This window comes from Cherax quadricarinatus, chromosome 80 (genome assembly GCF_038502225.1).
Source record: "Cherax quadricarinatus isolate ZL_2023a chromosome 80, ASM3850222v1, whole genome shotgun sequence".
Lineage (NCBI taxonomy): Eukaryota > Metazoa > Arthropoda > Malacostraca > Decapoda > Parastacidae > Cherax > Cherax quadricarinatus.
This window is the reverse complement of record NC_091371.1, coordinates 11,800,632-11,822,530: the sequence shown is the minus strand read 5'-3', so window position 1 is coordinate 11,822,530 and position 21,899 is coordinate 11,800,632. Positions and strand designations below refer to the sequence as shown.

The window sequence follows — 21,899 nt, the reverse complement described above, 5'->3', positions numbered from 1 at the left end:
GACAGACCATAGTTTGTTTCACTGTGATCATACCAATAATGGACAATCCTTTAGGTAATGGACTTTGTCCTTAGTTTCCAAATCAAAATGACCCAGCGGATTTTGTCCTGTATGATATTTTCAAAGTCTGATAGAACAAGTATATACTTTACTTCTAATTTCAAAACTAACTTTTTTTTTTTTTTTTTTTCAACAAGTCGGCCGTCTCCCACCGAGGCAGGGTGACCCAAAAAAGAAAGAAAATCCCCAAAAAGAAAATACTTTCATCATCATTCAACACTTTCACCACACTCGCACATTATCACTGTTTTTGCAGAGGTGCTCAGAATACAACAGTCTAGAAGCATACACATATAAAGATACACAACATATCCCTCCACACTGCCAATATCCCAAACCCCTCCTTTAAAGTGCAGGCATTGTACTTCCCATTTCCAGGACTCAAGTCCGACTATATGAAAATAACCGGTTTCCCTGAATCCCTTCACTAAATATTACCCTGCTCACACTCCAACAGATCGTCAGGTCCCAAGTACCATTCGTCTCCATTCACTCCTATCTAACACGCTCACGCACGCTTGCTGGAAGTCCAAGCCCCTTGCCCACAAAACCTCCTTTACCCCCTCTCTCCAACCCTTTCGAGGACGACTATTTTATTTAATTCATTTCAAAGTAGTTTTTACCATTTTTTATATGTAAAACTAGGTGCTTTATTTTACACCTAAAAATGTGTGCCTGTAATTATAGGTAAGTACAGAACTGTACTGTACACTGCATTTAACATATTTAATAGAACCCACCTCTCTGAAGTAGGCAAAATACCCTAACTACTGAACCTAAATTGGTAAGTTGGTTACCTTCCCTAAAACAATGTTTTCAATGCAAGTGGTTATAATGACAATAATTTATGACACTAACTTACCAAGGGGATCAGGTGTCAGATGTGTAGGAGGTATAAGGGAAGAGGAGGTAAGTTGTTGCGAGTGTGGAACAGGTGGTGCGAACATGCCCGTAGGCGGCAAGGGAGCAGAAACTGGCGGAGGAGCAAGGGGAAAGGAGGGCAAGGGAAGTGGCGGTCGACTCAAGGATGATAATCTGGCTGAACTGCTTGATGCTAAACTGGATACTGGGCTGAAATTAAAACAACAAAGGTCACATGTAAATTAATCATTGATCTTTACAAGTAGCAATCAGAATAGTAGAATTTAATATAGTACAGTACAGTATTCTGAAATACAGTGGACCCCCGGTTTACGATATTTTTTCATTCCAGAAGTATGTTCAAGTGCCAGTACTGACCGAATTTGTTCCCATAAGGAATATTGTGAATTAGATTAGTCCATTTCAGACCCCCAAACATACACGTACAAACGCACTTACATAAATACACTTACACAATTGGTCGCATTGGGAGGTGATCGTAAAGTGGGGGTCCACTGTACTGCCTATTCATTCAAAAATCAATATTATGTAAGAAAAGTTATTACGTTATTTTTACTTTTACTAAAAATATTATAAATTACCACAGAAATTTCACATTATAATAATAATCAATATTACCGTTACAGTATTATTATATTGTATGTCTCTAGACATACACTTATCAATGACAATGATAAAATTACTAAACTAAACTATAATGACAACAATGATAATCAATTACACTAAAATTAGTTTACCTGTATTTTCCTTTATTACCTCAAAATTATAATAAACTTAAAAAAAAAAAAAATGGAAATAATGCACAAGAAGAGCAACATACCTAGGCCAAGGTCGTGATAATGAAGGTATTGACTGCCCGCTACTCACAACTGAACTCGCTGAACTGTGAAAGAGAAAATCAGAGCATTACTTAGTAAAACTAGCCTTTCAGTGTATACTCAAGAATGAGTTTACTCTAGGGATTAAATAAATAATTTCAAAATTTTAGTGAAGAATGTACTGTACAGTACAGCCTCTCCTCACTTAACGACGGGGTTCAATTCCTAAGAGTAGGGTGGTAAGCGAATTGGTCGTAAAGCAAGGAGCATACTATACTGGTAGTGGGTTTGTGTCAACCATCTTTAGATATTTTTTTAATGTCACCTTTGCACCATTTATAACATTTCTAATATATTTCTAAATGTTTATATAGTAGTGTACCGTATATTGTAATAAACACAATAGAGGAAATCGCTCTAATATTCATTATTTAGGTTTGCATACTGGTTGGAGAGCTGGTCACAAGTCTGAGCGGTCAGTAAACGAGTACATACATCGCTAAGTGAGGAGAGGCTGTATTTATTATTATGAATAAGTACAATAGTTTCACTATAACAGTATGTTAATATACAATGGATTGCACTGTAAATATTCAGTAGTAAAGTTGCTCTTAGCTCATGTAGTACTGAGCATTGTGGGCACACAGGAGAGTACACACTATCAATAAGTGCCTTTGACAACCAGTAACACAACAGGCCAAGTAATGAGTAATGAATGACATTATCATCTGAGAGAAATTAGGTTATTTAAACTTCCTGTATTATTTAATACCCCTTGTGCAATAAGCATTCCCTTATATAATGAACATAGTCACTACAATTTAAAAAATATAGAAAGAGTCGGTATCAGCAAAAATTTTGGTGTTGTCCCATCCCTAATTGCTATGTATATACTATTTGTAGTTGCATTAAATATAATATATATGCATGTATATCTAAGTCTGTTGGAACTCTCTTTATATAATTCAAATTTTACAAATAAAATTTATCACTCATTTAGTTTTAAAATTTAATTACTGAAGATCTCTAATAATTTCACTCTTGTTGGCATCCTCACTGGATTAAGCTTTGAATCCAGATACGATTTAAGAATTTATTTATTTATTTATTTAGTAATTTGAGCATACATACAGAGGTACAAAAAAATACAGGTAAGAGCAGCATGCCAAAGCCATTTATATGCATAGCATAATGGGCTGGCTTAAAATTAACTTAAGATTTTTGCAAATCCATCTTGCAAATCCATGCTCGAGACTGACAAAACAAAATATGAAAAAAGACCTCTCGTCAGCACCTGTCTACAGCAGAACTGCCATATATATTAATTTATTTGTCCTACTATTATTTTTTACAATAATGTTACGTTAATCTTTATACCATGTGAACAGTCTTATTATAATACATTACTGCACTCTTTTCAGAAATTGTCTCTGCTGACTGTACTCAATTTAATTTTGTCTGATTAGAAATAAAGTTAGGAGAGAATTAAATAATGTGTTTGAATAATGCAAATATGCAGTTACAAGTCTAAGTGGATTTATAACCCACTATGATAGCATGAATATAGTTAAGAACATTTATGGAGCAGCTTGCAATGCAAATAGACTAATGGACACTGTGGTAGCCTGGTTTAGAATATACACAGATGGTTATCAAATTAAAAGTAGTGCATGCAGTCAGTCTTATGGTCACTTTCTTGAACACTGTTCACTTGCCAACTTATTGAGTAGTATATAGAGAGTAATTTACACTAATCTACATACTAGACACATTGAGCAAATATCCTAAATTTGCTAGTAATGGACACAATATGTATTAATTTTGCAAATACCCAAATGTACTGTTAATTAATCCTTTTAGGGCCTAGATCCTATGGCCCTATACTCATGCACTACCTTCCACAAGATGGATATGGAGGTGCATAAAAAACTGCTTCAGTTGGTAAAATCTAACCTAATTTGTGGGACTACAATCATTCATAATATTCATAAATTAATAAAGTAAAACAAATGATCATGCTGCAGTTGAAATAAATGAAGCTTTTGGGAAAAGCAAACCTTTTGGTCTAAAGTGATAATATGGTTGGGGTTACTGTATTCTTTAGCACAAACAAGAAATAACTTGTGTCAACATGACCATGTGGTGGAAGGTGTTGAACATGGGTAGCCTTTATCATATCAGAGGCTGCAGTTAGCAATGAGTAAGAGAGTCAGCAAAGGTTACTCATGTTCAATGACCTCTCACGGTCAATGGTGTCTGAACTGTTGCCAAGAAATCCCTACAAAACTGAACTGAAATTGCATTTCAAAAACTCTTCCTTTCTGGCAAATTTTGACTAGACAATGACAGTGGGTGATGCCAGATGCATTCCTATAGTCTTACCATTACATTTTGAGCCAAAACAAGTACACTTTAGAATATAAAAAAAATCTCTTTATAAATCATTGGAGAATAATTAGGCTTATAAGCTGTAAGTAGCTTATACACAAAATCTTTCAGCATTGAAATAAGCTGGAATAGCAACTTTTTCATTAAAAACAAGAAATTTTATCTGACTATTTCAGCTACTTAAATCTCATCTTTGTACTATTTCTTTTACCAAATAAATACATATGAATAATGCAGCCTTTATAAATAACAAACAACAAATCTAAATGGTAGGATTCTTGATAACTAAACCAAACATATGATTAAATGGAAGATTGTCAAATTAAAGTTCCTTACCTGTATGGTGAGATATGATGATCGTGAGTCCTGGGTGAATGTCTTGCAGAAGAAGGAATCACTGACTGTAAATGAGGTGCAGAAACCTTTGTGGTGGAAGGCGGTGTAGAGCGTGGGTAACCTGGCTCTATCTTAACAGAGGCTGTAGCTGGTACCGAGTGAGGAGGCCCAGCAGAGTGCTTACTTGCTGGGCTCGGTCGAGCTGTCTCTCCTGGTTCAATCTTCACTCCATAAGGTAAGGAGGGAGCTGCTGGCCCTGGAGCTGATCCTGTTACTGCAGCTGAAGGCACAGGGGCAGAAACTGGACCAGTTGGGGTGTTAGGGGTCGGAGGCTTAACTGAAGCAGCAGTAGGTGTAGCACCAATTGGGGATGGATGTGGTGATCGTACGTGATTTCGAGGGGATGCTACTGGACTTGGTTTGACGCTGTTATAGAGTGTGTGGTTGTGCTGTGGTGCAGACGACACCAAGGCACTCACACTATACTTGTTCACCGATGTGCCCACCCCCTGGCCACCCCCACCTCCCCCACCCACTGGGCCATTGCTTACCCGACTACTGTTTCCCACATGATTATGAGTAACACTAGTGGAAGTTGTGGTAGTTGTTGTTGTGGTAGTGGTAGTAGTTGTAGTAACTGTAGTTGTTGTAGATGAGGCCACAGGTTGGGAGAGGTAGTGTGGTGATGGCGAGTTTGGTATATGAGCAGATGGTTGTCGAGGCGGCTGTGGAGGTGTAGGAGTGGGTGTGGTAGCAGTTGGTGTATGAGGTGTGTGAAGTGCTGGTGTATGTGGGGTGTGCGGTGCAGGCGCAGGTGTAACAGCAGATGTCACTGTTGGTGTATGAGATGTGTGATGAGTATGAGCATGTGTTGTGGGTAGTGGAGTATGTGTTTGAGTTTGGGGTATGTGCGCTTGATTTTGGGGTATATGTGATTGAGGTTGGGATATATGTGATTGAGGTTGGGGTATATGTGATTGAGGTTGGGGTATGTGTGATTGAGGTTGGGGTATGTGTGACTGAGGTTGGGGTATGTGTGATTGAGGCTGGGGTATATGAGATTGAGGTTGGGGTATATGAGATTGAGGTTGGGGTATATGTGATTGAGGTTGGGGTATATGTGATTGAGGTTGGGGTATATGTGATTGAGGTTGGGGTATGTGTGACTGAGGTTGGGGTATGTGTGACTGAGGTTGGGGTATGTGTGATTGAGTCTGGGGTATATGTGATTGAGGCTGGGGTATATGTGACTGGGGTATATGTGATTGAGATTGGGGTATGTGTGATTGAGTTTGGGGTATATGTGATTGAGTTTGGGGTAAATGTGATTGAGTTTGGGGTAAATGTGATTGAGACTGGGATATATGTGATTGAGTTTGGGGTATATGTGATTGAGTTTGGGGTATATGCGATTGAGTTTGGGGTATATGTGATTGAGTTTGGGGTATATGTGATTGAGTTTGGGATAAATGAGATTGAGTTTGGGATATATGTGATTGATGGGAGGGCAGGTAGACAGGCTTATGGTCCCCAGCAGTGGTGACAGTAGGTGGTGGGGCAGAGGTGACAGCACCAACACTCGGAGGAGGATAGTTTGCAGGATAATGCCCCACCTCAACAGGACCGTTACTGCAACTAAACAAAAAAAAAGTGTTTGTTTTTATTGTCATAAACTTTTGCAATTATGTTTTAGAAATATAAACATGCATTTATATGTATATTAATAGCAATATTTTCCACAAATCTAAACTATACTGACAAAAATATGTTTTAGAATTATTTTGGAAATAGAGTTTTAAATACAGATTAAAAATGATGGATCACCTGAAAGATTCATACAGCCCAACCCAAGGAAATCAATTAATTAAAGTTATGCAAATTCTTAGATTAAGTGGCACACTGAATATATACAGTGCACTGAAAGGTATATATCTATGCATGCTGAAAGGCATATATCTCAGTGTATATAAACTAAGACACACATCTCAAGTGTATATATACTGAAAGCCACAAGTTTACATACACTGAGTCACATCTCAGTGTATATACATTCAAAAGTATTTACCTTGATGTATATACAGTGAAAGGTATAAATCAATATACAGTATGTACATGGGGAGGTATTTCTCTGTGTATATACACTGAAAGGTTAGCACTGCATGACTTGTGGGTTTAGCACCTAGTTTCGATTATAATAATAATATGTACACTGAAAGGTGTATATATATATTGATGAATATACACCGAAAGATATATTAGTGTAGATGCACTGAAAGGTACAGTAGATTATCTAATAACATGTGACCAAACTGCACATTTTCTACACAAGCAATCCTACCATCATGTAAAACAATTACAGGCTTTCGTTTTACACTCACTTGGCAGGACGGTAGTACCTCCCTGGGCGGTTGCTGTCTACCAACCTATTACCTAAAATATATATATATATATATATATATATATATATATATATATATATATATATATATATATATATATATATATATATATACATGTATATATATATAAATATAATCAACAAGTCGGCTGTCTCCACAATGGGAGTTATGGATCTAATTAACAGGAGACAAAACAGCAGTTTCCTGCACAACAGTCAATACATGCAATGTTTTCACATCCAGAGGAAATTGGACATAATGTGTATACAGTACCTGCTGAATATACAGTGTGCATCAATTTAGTTGGTAAGCTCATAATTTGTGATAAACAAGGGCATATGTGAGGATAGAGTTGCTGTCTCCAGTGTTTACAAGCTGCTGCTGTTTGCTTCCTCTGCACTCTTCTATCCTTATTTATATTACTGACAATGTGAGGAAAATGACACTTTTTTTTTTTAATAAAATTAATCAATTAAACAGTTTATATTTATAAAAACATTCAGATAATCTCAGCAGCAAGGACTCAAAATTCACTTAGGCCATAAGAACCCTAAATTAGACCCAACAATAACAACAGGGCATGATGATAACATGAGATACTATTCATTAATTTTATCACATTTTTCATATTCTGGGATGGCTTGCACTCATCATAGGAAGGGAGATTTAACTCTGGGAATATTTATTTAGTAAAAATATTCTTTGTGGCCTGCAATATACAGTAATTTTACTTATGTTGGCTGGTACAATTATAGTTGATACAGGTATAATGCACATATTTATGTAACTCACGAAATGGTAACATGTTGGTCTGGAGTTTTACAACTCTCACTGTGGGTTCAAACCACGCCCATGGTATGATTCGTATTTATATAGGTATTGCAATGAGCATATTTTAGTAAAAGCTTGTCTTATGGCTGCTAATATATGGTATTTTTACTGATGTTGGCAGGTGATGGCAGTTGTGGTTGAAAATATTTGTGGCAGCTGATACAGGTACTGTACTTTATGTCACGATCAACAAGCAATAACAACTATATTGTAAGGAATGGAAAATTTTTTATTAGTTTGAAGAATTACAAAACTTTTTAAAAAAGACTTATTTGACTTTACTCAAAGTGCCAGTAAATAATCTTAGTTCTTTCCACAAGGTCTTCAGTTCAATTAAAACGATTTTGCATAACACGCCAATTGCAGGAATGTGATTCGACTTTATTCGACAGTCAATCTATATATTTTCTCAGTGAAAATATGCTGAAAGGCTGGGCCAAATTAAGGTTTCTGTAGGCCCTAGGCACTATTGTTTCATCGGCCCTTTAGTGGATTGGTAAAACAACGATCAAAATTAACTTGGATAATAAAGACACATTTCTGTTATTCTATTATGGATAATCTGACTAAACAAACTAAAAATGTGTATAAAACTAACCAACCACTAAACAGAGCGAAAAACTAACGTGAGGGATTTTAGGATGATAATGTCAGATCTCACTCTCAAGGATTACAGTCATCACACCCACATGAGAAATTATGAGAACTTTCAAAATGAGATGCCAAGCAAATGATGGTTTTGTTTTAAGCAACTTGATCTGTTTAGGCTGGGATACTGCTGTACACTAACAGCCCCTTTTTAAATCAGGCAAAATTACAGACCTAGCCTTCATAACACTTGCTAGATACGTTGTTGAAAGATTTCGTCAATTCATCCCAATCCAGCAATTTGCTGGAAGATAGATATTTATTTGAGGTTCTACAAAGTGTTCTTGAATCTCATGGCCTCAACATGGAAAACTGCAGGTCACAGCCATATGACAATGCCAGTGACATCTACTACTTAGGAGTTCAAGCAAGACTCTACAAGACGAACTTAGCTAAATAGGTCCCTTGTACAGGCCAGAATCTGACCTTGGACCATCTGCTGCCGAGTACAGCATTGAAGCAGTGTTTCCCCCCAATTTGCAATCTCTACATATTTCTCAGCTTCACCGCAAAGGAGGACTAGGTTAATTAAGAATATGAAGAACAATAGACATGTCAAAGTGTGTCAGAAACAAGGTAGTCAGTATGAAGTGCTGCCACTGGAGCCCTGTGTGAGAACTATTCTGAAATTCCGTGAACCTTAAAGCATTCCTGGTTGGTGGTGTAAAGATGACAAGCAGCCAACTAATGTAGTTAAGTAAATTAAACTGTATTTTATATTGCTGTAGGCACATTTTAGCAGGGGTATAATAAGTTTCTATGTTAGTTTTGGTGCAAAATAAAATAATTCAAAACAAATCTTCAGGTAATACAGAATAATTTACTCTTCTAAAAACAAGCTAATGAAAGGTATATAATACTAAGAGATATCTCGTTCTGCATTATCCAAATAGTCTGCAAGGACAAATAAAAATAACTAAGTAATTTTTGTTATTTACCTGTAAGGTGGATGATGAGGGAGTTCAGATTTAACAGCAATAGGCTTAGGCTGTTCTGTGACGTTGAGGCCCGGCAGCCGTACTGATGCTGTGCTCTCTCCAAGGCGACCCTCCACACAAGCTGCAAGGTATTAGAAATATGTTTAGAATTTGAGCACAATCAGCAAGTTGCTCAGGGTATATACAATTAGGTATATTTCTCATTGTTTATACACACTAAGTAGTTTCTTCAGAAACAGTAGCAACAGTGTACATACAGTACTAAGAAACAAGAATGAAGAGCAACTGGTATGAAACTGATACCAACAAAATGGTTTAAAAAAAATGTGAGCAAACACTAATAAATACATCCTAGTGTTAGATCACTTGTCATTTTAAACAATTAAGAACAATTACCACAATAGTCATTGTTACCATGTGATTATATTTTACTATATACTGACACATGTAATCAGAATTTTAATTTAGAAAGTAAAGGTGTTTACAATAGAAGAATTATGTTCATTATACAGTGGAACCTCAAAAATCGAACGTATCACATATCGAACGTTTCGAAAATAGGACCATTTTTTCGGACAAACTGTGTCCCTATTATCGAACGCGCCCCTATTTTCAGACCGCCGAGTACGGGACCTGTCTGCCGGCCGCTCTGTCCGCGTCCCCGCACAGGCGCCATGAGCAGTCTAGCTTTGTTTATGCTTGAGTGAACACTAACCTGCACTCTCATTCATGCATTTTACGATTATTTCGTTGTGTTTAGTGCTTGTGGGACTGTGAAATAAACTGCCATGGGCCCAAAGAAACTTGTTAGTGGTACCCCTGTGGTAAAGAAAGTGAGAAACACCATAGATGTGAAGAAGGAAATAATACAGAAGTATGAGAGTGGTGTGAGACTTGTTGAGCTTGCCAGGATGTATGGGAAAAACAAGTCGACCATCGGTTCTATCCTGTCAAAGAAAAAACAAATCAAGGAAGCTGATGTTGCAAAAGGTGTTAATATAGGGAGTGGATGAGGTGCCTTCTTCAAAGATTAAGGAGATTTGTGCCAAGTGGAATGATGTCCAAATGTTTGTGCAGAAGTACCACCCTGAGCAAGCTGAAACAAGCCATCTTTGCAACAAGTTCAGTGACAGAACCATGTCCCATTTTAGGGAAATGTTAAAGAGGCGCCAGAAACAGAGGACTGTGGACAGCTATTTTGTGAGGCAGGGGTCCAGTGACTCAAGCTGGTCCTAGTGGCATTAAAAGACAGAGAAGGGAAGTAACCCCAGAGAGGGCTTTACCTGAAGTCCTCATGGAGGGGGATTCTCCTTCCAAACACTAACCCCAACTCCCTCTCTCCTCCTCCCTATCTTCCAGATGCCATTACCAATCTTCAATAAAGGTAAGTAAAAATGTTATTTTATATGTATTACTATACATAATTAAAAACTATAGCATTTGTTGTATGTAAAACTGTAATTAATCTCTATAAAATGTATTTTTTTGTGTGAATATTTTTGGGTTTCTGGAACGGATTAATTGTATTTCCATTATTTCTTATGGGAAATATTGCTTTGAATTTCAGACTTTTCGAATTTAGAACTAGCTCCTGGAATGGATTAAGCTCGATTTTTGAGGTTCCACTGTATAACAATAAAATATAACATCTTTACTGCAAGAAGTATAAAATAAAAAATATACACATTGTCTAAAAGACTTGCCAAAAAAATTCAAAGCATTTGTAAGTGTAGAAGCCTTGTGGGAATCTGCCAAGTGACTGTGGCAGCAGGTCACTCCTAACAACCATAAAATATCAAACTACATCATTATTTTAAAAGATTCTTTTGTGATATTTGATATTACTAACTAGTATGAATCATTAGTATATGAAGACAGGGCATATGTTAATGGTTCTGGTTCTTGAAAGTCTTGGCTGGCTGGCTAGCTTACTATCATGGTGGCCAAAGATATACATGTACAGTATAGAGTATTGCATGTTTAACAGAATATGCATTAAATAAAAAAATATTTAAAATTGAAAGCAGTTAAATTTGATTATATATATACAGTGGACCCCCGCTTAACGATCACCTCCTAATGTGACCAATTATGTAAGTGTATTTATATAAGTGCATTTGTATGTGTATGTTTGGGGGTCTGAAATGGACTAATCTACTTCACAATATTCCTTATGGGAACAAATTCGGTCAGTACTGGCACCTGAACATACTTCTGGAATGAAAAAGTATCGTTAATCGGGGGTCCACTGTATATATATACATATTATATATATATATACACATTATATATATATACATTATATATATACATTATATATATATATATATTATATATATATATATATATTATATATATATATATATATATATATATATATATACACACACACACACACACACACACACACACACACACACACACACACACACACACACACACACACACACACACACACACACACACACACACACACACACACACCTACCATCCGACTTATGACCAAGTTCGGTTCCGAGAAACCGGCCATAAGTCGAACTTTACTACTGAATATCAACATCACATTTTTGTAATGACTTTATTTTATTGTTTTATTTTGGTATTTCATGTTTTACTTTACTTTTTATGCTGTTAGTACTGTATTTTATACTGTAACGTTTAGGATAAACACTGTGTACAACACAAATAGTTGTTTATTTCCCAGAAATTTGGCAAAAAAACACTGTCATAAGTCGAGTGGTCGTATGTCGAGCAGGTCGTAAGTCGGATGGTAGGTGTGTATATGTAGACAGCCTGTACCAGCTTAGTTCATATTTCGCGGCACTAAGGTGCTGCCCTCTGTAGCCAAGCCTCTTGGTGGGCATGCCAGCCTGCCTGCCCTTGCCATGCTCTCTCAGTCTGGCGACACCCTTCACTCAGTCAAGAAAGCTACTCTCTCTCCTCTCGTGGGATGGCCCTGCCCGGGCCATGGGCACAACACAAAGTCTGTGTACCCACCACGACATTTTCAATAAACAAAGAAGCCTCGGGAAGACATATCATTCACGCACCCGCTTTCAGTTCACCAAATAATCGCGTTATAAATGGTGGGAAGCGGTGGTCGCAGCAGTTGTTTGCCCGGAGAGAGGAAGGAAGAGGAATGAAGTCATCTTCACTTTATCACCCTATGCAAGAAGCATCCGTCTCTCAACGAGTTATCCTGATGTCGTGTCTGCACGTTTGAGCATCCAGACACAGGTACAAGCAGGATGCAGCCGAAATTTGCCGAATTTCTTCGAGAATTGTAAGTGGCGTCCCAGTGACCCCACGCTACAGCGTCCCACGCTGTTTCTCAAGTCACGTGTTCAGCGTCACTTGTATGTTGCTGCTGTTGTTCAGCTCAGCACAGCTGTTTCAGCAAGCCAGAGGTGAGTTTTGTGGTGATTTCTGTGTCCAGTGTGAGCTTCTCCACGTGTTTGTGGGTGGGAGAGAAAGGGAGGAAGTGGCCATTCCTTGCCTCGCCCTGCTGTAATCTCACACCTCACCAGCCTACCATACACCACTCACCACTGTGTGTTTTCTGCTGTTTTTCGTGTGAATTCGTCGCCAGTGCTGTGTATCCGAGTGCCCGAGGCCACTCGAAGCTACGTGGATCAGCATGCCACGTAGATCACAACACCACGTGGATCCCGACACCACGTTGGGTGTGGGCGATGTCACGTGGATCTACCAGCCACGTGAGTTACCAGATGTCCCAGGCCTAATGCTGTGGTCTGCTGCCCGCATCACATTAACGTCACCGACGATGCTGCCCGATTTCATGACGTCATGATGTCTGCCTGACGTCACCTCAAGATGTCTGCTGATGTCACCTCTCGACATCACGCCTGACATCACATGATGTCACCATCGAGTGTTCAGTAATTATTTCAGTATTGTCGAGAAGATTGAGAGAAGATATATGTCGTGTGTTAATTAATTCTTCTCAGTCAGTGTTCTCACATTTTAGTATATGTCTTAGTGTCAGTTTTATGCACAGAAAAGCATCATTTGCTAGTTTAAGCCATGTTATACCGCATGTACCGCGGGTGTGTAAAGTTTCCGTGTGTCCAGTGAGGTCTGAGCCAGACCTGAGTAGCACCACTGTGTTAAGTCACCCGTGTGACCAGTGTGTTTGACAGCTATCAGACAGCCCTGAGCCCGAGCCCTCTTGTACAGAAAGCTTTAATGCTCGTCGCTCGTGTTGTTCTGCAGAATCGTACCTGCTACGATTCCCATCGAGATTTGTTTCACTTCACCTCCAGATCTTCAGAATGCAGTTATATGTAGAGAAACAAATCTGGGGACGCTTAGACTAACCTCTGCTATAACTCCAACTGCCGAGAGAATGACACTCGTCAAGCCGCAGTTAGCCCTGTCGGCAGGCGCTGTGTCAGCCTCGTGTCACAAACTTCAGTGAGCAGCCTGCACAAAGAAGATGTCACTTTGACTGCTAGCTCTCTCACTGCAGTCTGGTGTATGATGTTACAACTCCCAGATGTTTCGCCCAGTCGTCTCTGCCACGACTCGCTCCACAACTCGCTCGACGCTCGCCGGCAGTGACAGCCCAGCGACAGTACCAGTCGAGAAGTGTCCTCCTGAGTCGCTTGCCAGAAGTCCTGCCCAGTTGCCGAGGGCACCAGCATGTCGTGCCCCAGGTTGAGTGAAACCCGCAGTGACTCCTACGATGACTGCTTCACCATTCCAGAGGAGACCGTAACCTGTTACGTCACAGCTCAGCCGCAGCGATGTCTCCTGTGTTGCAGTATGTCCAGACGCAGGAAGGAGTGCAGTGATGCCCATCGACGCTCACTGCCTTTGACCACGATGTTTAGCACACCCCACATGTTTTTTCTTCCCTCCCTGTAGGAAGTTTTTTTTCCATGTCCATATGTATATATATGTATATGTTTTTATTTTGTGTTCTGTGCCCTGTTCCTACGAGAGACCGAGTTTCTTTTACCATCAGTATTGTCGCATCGGGACGACGCGCGGTAGGTGGCCGAGCGTATGTAGACAGCCTGTACCGTCTGCACAGACAGCCCATGCTGTCTGCCAGCTTAGTTCATATTTCGCGGCACTAAGGTGCTGCCCTCTGTAGCCAGGCTTCTCGGTGGGCATGCCAGCCTGCCTGCCCTTACCACACTCTCACTCTGGCGTCACTCTTCAAGCAGTCAAGACAGTAGGCCTAGTAGCTCTCTCTCGTGGGATGGCCCTGCCCAGGCCATGGGCACAACACACAAGCCTGTGTACCCACCACGACTTAACAATAAAGTAAGAAGCCTCCGAAGAAGATGTATCATTTACTCCCCGCTACCAGAACACCAAACAATCTCGTTATATATATATATGTGTGTGTGTGTGTGTGTGTGTGTGTGTGTGTGTGTGTGTGTGTGTTTGTTTTAACAAGTCAGCCGTCTCCCACCGAGGCAGGGTGACCCAAAAAAAATAAAAAGAAAGAAAATCCCCAAAAAGAAAATACTTTCATCATCATTCAACACTTTCACCTCACTCACACATAATCACTGTTTTTGCAGAGGTGCTCAGAACACAACAGTTTAGAAGCATATACCTATAAAGATACACAACATATCCCTCCAAATTGCTAATATCCCAAACCCCTCCTTTAGAGTGCAGGCATTGTACTTCCCATTTCCAGGACTCAAGTCCAGCTAATAAAAACAACCAGTTTCCCTGAATCCCTTCACTAAATATTACCCTGCTCACACTCCAACAGATTGTCAGGTCCCAAATACCATTCGTCTCCATTCACTCCTATCTAACGCACGCTTGCTGGAAGTCCAAGCCCCTCGCCCATAAAACCTCCTTTACCCCCTCCCTCCAACCTTTTCGAGGACGACCCCTACCCCGCCTTCCTTCCCCTACAGATTTATACGCTCTCCAAGTTAAATATATATAAATATATATATATATATATATATATATATATATATATATATATATATATATATATATATATATATATATATATATATATATATATATAATATATATATATATACACATGTATATATATACACACAAATTAAATGCATATAATGTGAAAAGACCGACATTACTCTAGAGTATACTTGCAGGTGAAATGAGAACTAGACATGTACAGTGCAGGGTGGCATGTAGGCTGCATTAAACAACAGATATTTAGCTTGCGAGGCCGGTATGACTGTAGCAGCCAGCCCACATGTTGTGATGAGTGTACCAGCTGCAACCACAAACTTGCATCCCAAGTTTGTCCCCTCTCCCACCAGCTTAGGGGTGAAACAATGCAACATCATACAACTAGAGAATGCACTGTTTACCTCAAGAGCATGTATGTGCAGTACTCATAGAGCTGTGTTTGCTTGGGGACGAGGGGGGTTGAGTTCTGTCTCCCGGCCCCAATCTCTTTAGCTTTGAACATTAAAATGGTATAAAATACCGACAGGTTGTTAGGTAAGACACATATGCAACAGTTTAGGTATCTTTATTTCGAAACGTTTCGCCTACACAGTAGGCTTCTTCAGTCGAGTACAGAATAGTTGATAGAAGCAGAAGAGACTTGAAGACGATGTAATCAGTCCATCACCCTTAAAGTTTTGAGGTGGTCAGTCCCTCAGTCTGGAGAAGAGCATTGTTCCATAGTATGAAACAATATGGAGTTGAAGTGACAGGATGGAGCCTTATAGTCAGACTATGAAACAATGCTCTTCTCCAGACTGAGGGACTGACCACCTCAAAACTTTAAGGGTGATGGACTGATTACATCGTCTTCAAGTCTCTTTTGCTTCTATCAACTATTCTGTACTCGACTGAAGAAGCCTACTGTGTAGGCGAAACGTTTCGAAATAAAGATACCTAACTGTTGCATATGTCTCTTTAGCTTTGTCAACCGATATTACTTTCTTCTGGTCTCGAGCCCTAACATTATATACCATTAAAGCTGCATACTGACTTTTCTTTCAGCTTTGTTTGGTTGTTCCAGGTCCTCGCATTTCAAATCTTTTGTTACTACTTGTTATATTAACTCTTCTGAATATCACGATTTAATAGCCCATAAAGTGCATGCAAAAGAAATAGCTGGAAAGGTAGAAAGGCGGATTTCAATTTTTCTAACAAATCGGATGCACAGAATAACAAAGTAAATAAGAGACTACCGTAGTAAAAATCACTGTTCCTCAAGCCAAAGTACTCACTCGTCCAAATTCATTTTTTTTTTCTCATTCTCATACCTAACACAAGCCATGTCACTGTATCATACCTTGTAGACGATACTAGAATTAGGATGAGTGCGCCATCCACTAAGGACACAGCATATTTCCATCCTGATATTAACCAGATCATCCCGTGGTACACAGAAAACATCATGATGTTCAATGAAGACAAATCTCAGTTACTCCATTACGGAAAAATTGAAGAACTAAAAACCGGAAAAAGAGGGTATAAAAGAAATCGAATTCACTAAATAGACTGGAAGAGGTATTTCAGGGATTTGGGAATGATGGAAGCTCCTACGATCAAGGATTATAACAATATTGCTAATACAAGGAAATTGATAGGATGAAGAGCTAGAACATTCAAATCAGAGAAAGGCCAAGCTAATGATAGAAATATTTAAGTCACTTATTCTTTATAAGATGGAATATTGTTGCACACTACCAGCTCCTTGGAAGACAGAGACAATCACAAAACTAGAGAATGTACAGAGAATCTTCAGTCCATATAAATTCAGGCAAGCATCAAAATTATTGGAAAACTTGGTCCATCCCACTGTACTCCCTAGAATGTAGGCGAGAAAGACGCATCACAATTTACTCTTTCTTTATACATAAAGGAAATTTCTCAAATTAGCTCCTGATTACCAGGCTATGGTGCCTACTTTCAAATACATGCGGCTAGCACCAACAGACTGGCTGATCAGGCTATCAACGAGTCTCTGCTCTATCTCCAGTTTCCCCTCTCCTCTCCAAAATTTCATCACTTTGCAAAGCTCTCATACTACACTGCCCTCAACATTTCATCAGGGGCTGCAAATCATGTCTTTAATATCAAACAGCCAAGACCTGAATCCACTGAAGAGATAAGCAGTCTTGCCCAACAACTCTTATCAAACACATCTCCACGATCTCCAACACAAAGTTCAACAAAGTCAACAGTGCCTTTACTACATAGCCAGATGGAAACACCAACTCGAATTTAATTTCAATAGCCGCTTCTTTGACTACCCCCTTTAAGCTATCTCTGCCTACTAACAACCCTCTAATGTATGTATTCTCCTCGGCAGTTTCCTAACGTCCATATATATATAGGATTCGACCACGTCTGGGAAATAATTTTACATATTTTAAGAATTTAGGAATAGTAGTGACTGACATTCGTCCTAGGGTGACCCCCACTTGTTATTCTTACTCTTTCTGAACTTTCCGTACTGACTTTTCATTGCTCCTTTTTTACAGTTTGTTGATCAGTCTCTGGAATGGACTATGCCAGATGCTTTCTTGTAATCCAGAAAGATACAGTCCACCCATCCCTCTGTCTCTTGCTTTATCCAGGTGTTTCAGAATCTTCCTTTTTACAATTTTCACTGTTAACCTGGACCAAAAGTATGTAGATGATACCAATCTCCAGGTTCTGCTCCTCCATTGGTACCTATGGATATAAACCATACCACGGGCGGGGATAGAACCCGCGATCAGAGAGTCTTAAAACTCCAGACCGTCGCGTTAGCCACTAGACCAGCTAGCCACAATAAGATTCGTCCAACTAGGTATATTTCTACACCATAGGAAGGTTAGCATAGGCACCACTGTAACCACAAATGCAAGTTTTTACAGACGAATCTCCAGCTAGCGTGGCCGTTACAGTGGTGCCTATGCTAACCTTCCTATGGTGTAGAAATATACCTAGTTGGACGAATCTTATTGTGGCTAGCTGGTCCAGTGGCTAACACGACTGTCTGGAGTTTTGAGACTCTCTGATCGCGGGTTCTATCCCCGCCCGTTGTATGGTTTGTTTGTAATCGTGTCATTACGATTTCGTGAGTCATGTTAACGGCTTTGAGGGGACTTGAGCTAGAGTTCGTCACAGCCACGCTAGCTGGAGATTCGTTTGTAAAAACTTGCATTTGTGGCTACAGTGGTGCCTATGCTAACCTTCCTATACCTGGAGGTTATTCCGGGGATCAACGCCCCCGCGGCCCGGTCCATGACCAGGCCTCCCGATGGATCAGGGCCTGATCAACTAGGCTGTTACTGCTGGCACGCAGTCCGACGTACGAGCCACAGCCCGGCTGATCCGGCACTGACTTTAGGTATCTGTCCAGCTCTCTCTTGAAGGCAGCCAGGGGTTTATTGGCAATTCCCCTAATGCTTGATGGGAGGCTGTTGAACAGTTTTGGGCCCCGGACACTTATGGTGTTTTCTCTTAGTGTACCAATGGCGCCCCTACTTTTTATTGGCGGCATTTTGCATCGCCTGCCCAGTCTTTTACTTTGGTAGGGAGTGATTTCTGTGTGCAGATTTGGGACCATTCCTTCCAAGATTTTCCAAGTGTAGATTATGATATATCTCTCCCTCCTGCATTCCAACGAGTACAAGTCAAGTGCTTCCAAGCGTTCCCAGTAGTTAAGGTGCTTGACAGAACTTATACGTGCAGTAAAGGATCTCTGTACACTCTCTAGATCTGCGATTTCACCTGCTTTGTATGGAGATGTTAATGTACAGCAGTATTCCAGCCTAGAGAGAACAAGTGATTTGAAAAGGATCATCATGGGCTTGGCATCTCTCGTTTTGAAAGTTCTCATTATCCATCCTATCATTTTCTTTGCACGTGCGATCGTGGCACTGTTGTGATCCTTGAAAGTGAGATCCTCAGACATTACTACTCCCAGGTCCCTTACATTATTTTTCCGCTCTATTGTATGGCCGGAGTCAGTAGTATACTCTGTTATAGTTATTATCTCCTCCAGTTTTCCATAACGGAGTAGTTGGAATTTGTCCTCATTGAACATCATATTGTTTACCGTTGCCCACTGGAAAACTTTGTTTATATCTTCTTGGAGGTTAACCGCGTCCTCAGCAGATGACAGCCTCATGCAGATCCTAGTATCATCCGCAAAGGATGATACGGTGCTGTGGTGTATATATCTGCCTATGTCTGATATGATGATAAGGTGTAGAAATATACCTAGTTGGACGAATCTTATTGTGGCTAGCTGGTCCAGTGGCTAACGTGACGGTCTGGAGTTTTTAGACTCTCTGATCGCGGGTTCTATCCCCGCCCGTGGTATGGTTTGTTTGCAATCGTGTCATTACGATTTCTTGAGTCATGTTAATCTATGGATATATGTTGTTGGTTGTGTTTATGCTCACCTAATTGTGATTGCAGGGGCCGAATTTCAGCTCCCGGTCCTGCCTCCCTGCAGGTCGCTACTGGTTTCACACACTCCTGACTGCGTAAGCCCGTTCATACCTATTCTTAAAGCTATGAAGGGATTCTGCCTCTTAACGCTTCGCTGTCAAGATCGTTCAACATCCTGACCATTTTAAAGGCTAAAGAAGCATTTCCTAATATCCCTGTGACTCGTACCTGTTTTTAACTTCTAGCTGTGACCTCGCGTATCTGAGACCCGCTTCTCAAACAGATTCCCCCGGTCCACCTTGTCAATTCCTCTCAATATTTTGTATGTTATAATTATGTCACCTATGATTCTGTCCTCTAGTGTCGTCAGGTTTAGCTCCTCTAGCCTCGCCTAACAGTTCAAACCTCTCAGTTGTGGGACTAGTTTCGTTGCATACCATTGCACTTTTTCCAGCCTAACAGACTTTACCAGATTCGAGTTCCATACTGGCGCTACACACCCCAAGATTGACCTGACATACACCGCTTGTAAGGTCGTGCTTGCCGCCTTGTTGATGACCTTGAAAGCTACCCTTAAATTTCCCAGTCTCATGTTTGTTGCACTGGTTCTTCAGTTGTGTGCCTCAGGGGTAGTGCTCGGAACTATGCTCACCCCGAAGTCCTCTCTTTCAGGAAGAGGAAGACCGAGTGTGAATGTGTGAATGTGTGTGAATGTGTGTGAATGTGTGTGTGTGTGTGTGTGTGTGTGTGTGTGTGTGTCTGTGTGTCTGTGTGTCTGTGTGTGTGTGTGTGTGTGTGTGTGTGTGTGTGTGTGTGTGTGTGTGTGTGTGTGTGTGTACTCACCTAATTGTGGTTGCAGGGGTCGATACTCAGCTCCTGGCCCCGCCTCTTCACCGACCGCTACTAGGTCCTCTCTCCCCCTGCTCCATGAGCTTTATCATACCTCGTCTTAAAACTATGTATAGTTCCTGCCTCCACTACATCGCTTGCCAGACTATTCCACTTCCTAACTACTCTATGACTGAAGAAATACTTCCTAACATCCCTTTGACTCATCTGAGTCTTCAGCTTCCAATTGTGACCCCTTGTTTCTGTGTCCCATCTCTGGAACATCCTGTCTCTGTCCACCTTGTCTATTCCACGCAGTATTTTGTATGTCGTTATCATGTCTCCCCTGACCCTCCTGTCCTCCAGTGTTGTCAGACCGATTTCCCTTAACCTTTCTTCATAGGACATTCTCCTTAGCTCTGGAACTAGCCTTGTTGCAAACCTTTGCACTTTCTCTAATTTTTTGACGTGTTTGACCAGGTGTGGGTTCCAAATTGGTGCTGCGTACTCCAGTATGGGCCTGACGTACACAGTGTATAAAGTCTTGAACGATTCCTTACTGAGGTACCGGAACGCTATTCTCAGGTTTGCCAGGCGTCCATATGCCGCAGCAGTTATCTGATTAATGTGTGCTTCTGGCGATGTACTCGGTATTATACTCACTCCTAGGTCTTTCTCGTTGTGTGTGTGTGTGTGTGTGTGTGTGTGTGTGTGTGTGTGTGTGTGTGTGTGTGTGTGTGTGTGTGTGTGTGTGTGTGTGTGTGTGTGTGTGTTTGCGTGCGTGCGTGTGTACTCGCCGTGTAAGTGCATATAAATGCCAATTTGTAGTGTACGGTTTAATATACTTATGTTTATCGATTACTACCGGCACCAAATTAAAATTTATGTGAATGACAATATAGGCTTGTGTAACTGCATTACTGAAAAGCTATCACCATGCAATAAAAATGTTATACAGCGACAAGAGCAAACTCCACTGTAATTTGCAGGGCATTAAACTCGCATTTAATGGGCAAAATACATTTTAGTGCTACTAATGCAACGCTTGCATCACTTTATAAATATGGAAATGAGCACAACCTGCCTGGACCGCAATATATCGAATTAACATCAAAATAACCTAGCTAAAGTAAATACCAGCTATATGAAAACTAATTTTAAGCACCAAATTAGCCTAGTAACGTCATCCAAAAATACATGTCATCGTTGTGTATACTGTACTTATGTTATATTATAATGGCTGCTAATTTAAAGTAGATGTTGCTGTTAATAGCTGACAGCTATTAAAATATCTTACTTCGCTTAGTGAATTATTAGTTCATCCAAACTTTGGTAAATCTTCCAGTACATGTCTTAGTATCGTCCACGTGGAAGGCAAAATATTCAACACTAGTTTT

At 40.1% G+C, this 21,899-nt stretch overlaps 1 protein-coding gene across 6 annotated transcripts in view; it reads right to left on the bottom strand.

Annotated features, from left to right (window-relative positions):
• tay (tay bridge) overlaps positions 1 to 21,899 on the bottom strand; it is a 152,429-nt gene that overhangs the window by 40,388 nt on the left and 90,142 nt on the right. For all 6 annotated transcript variants that reach the window (XM_070102113.1, XM_070102116.1, XM_070102117.1 and 3 more), the window contains 4 exons: positions 9,301 to 9,421; positions 4,485 to 6,119; positions 1,763 to 1,825; positions 923 to 1,131 (listed from right to left, as the gene is read on the bottom strand). In XM_070102113.1, coding sequence (XP_069958214.1) covers positions 923 to 1,131; positions 1,763 to 1,825; positions 4,485 to 6,119; positions 9,301 to 9,421 — 2,028 coding nt within the window. The remainder of the gene's footprint in view (positions 1 to 922; positions 1,132 to 1,762; positions 1,826 to 4,484; positions 6,120 to 9,300; positions 9,422 to 21,899) is intronic.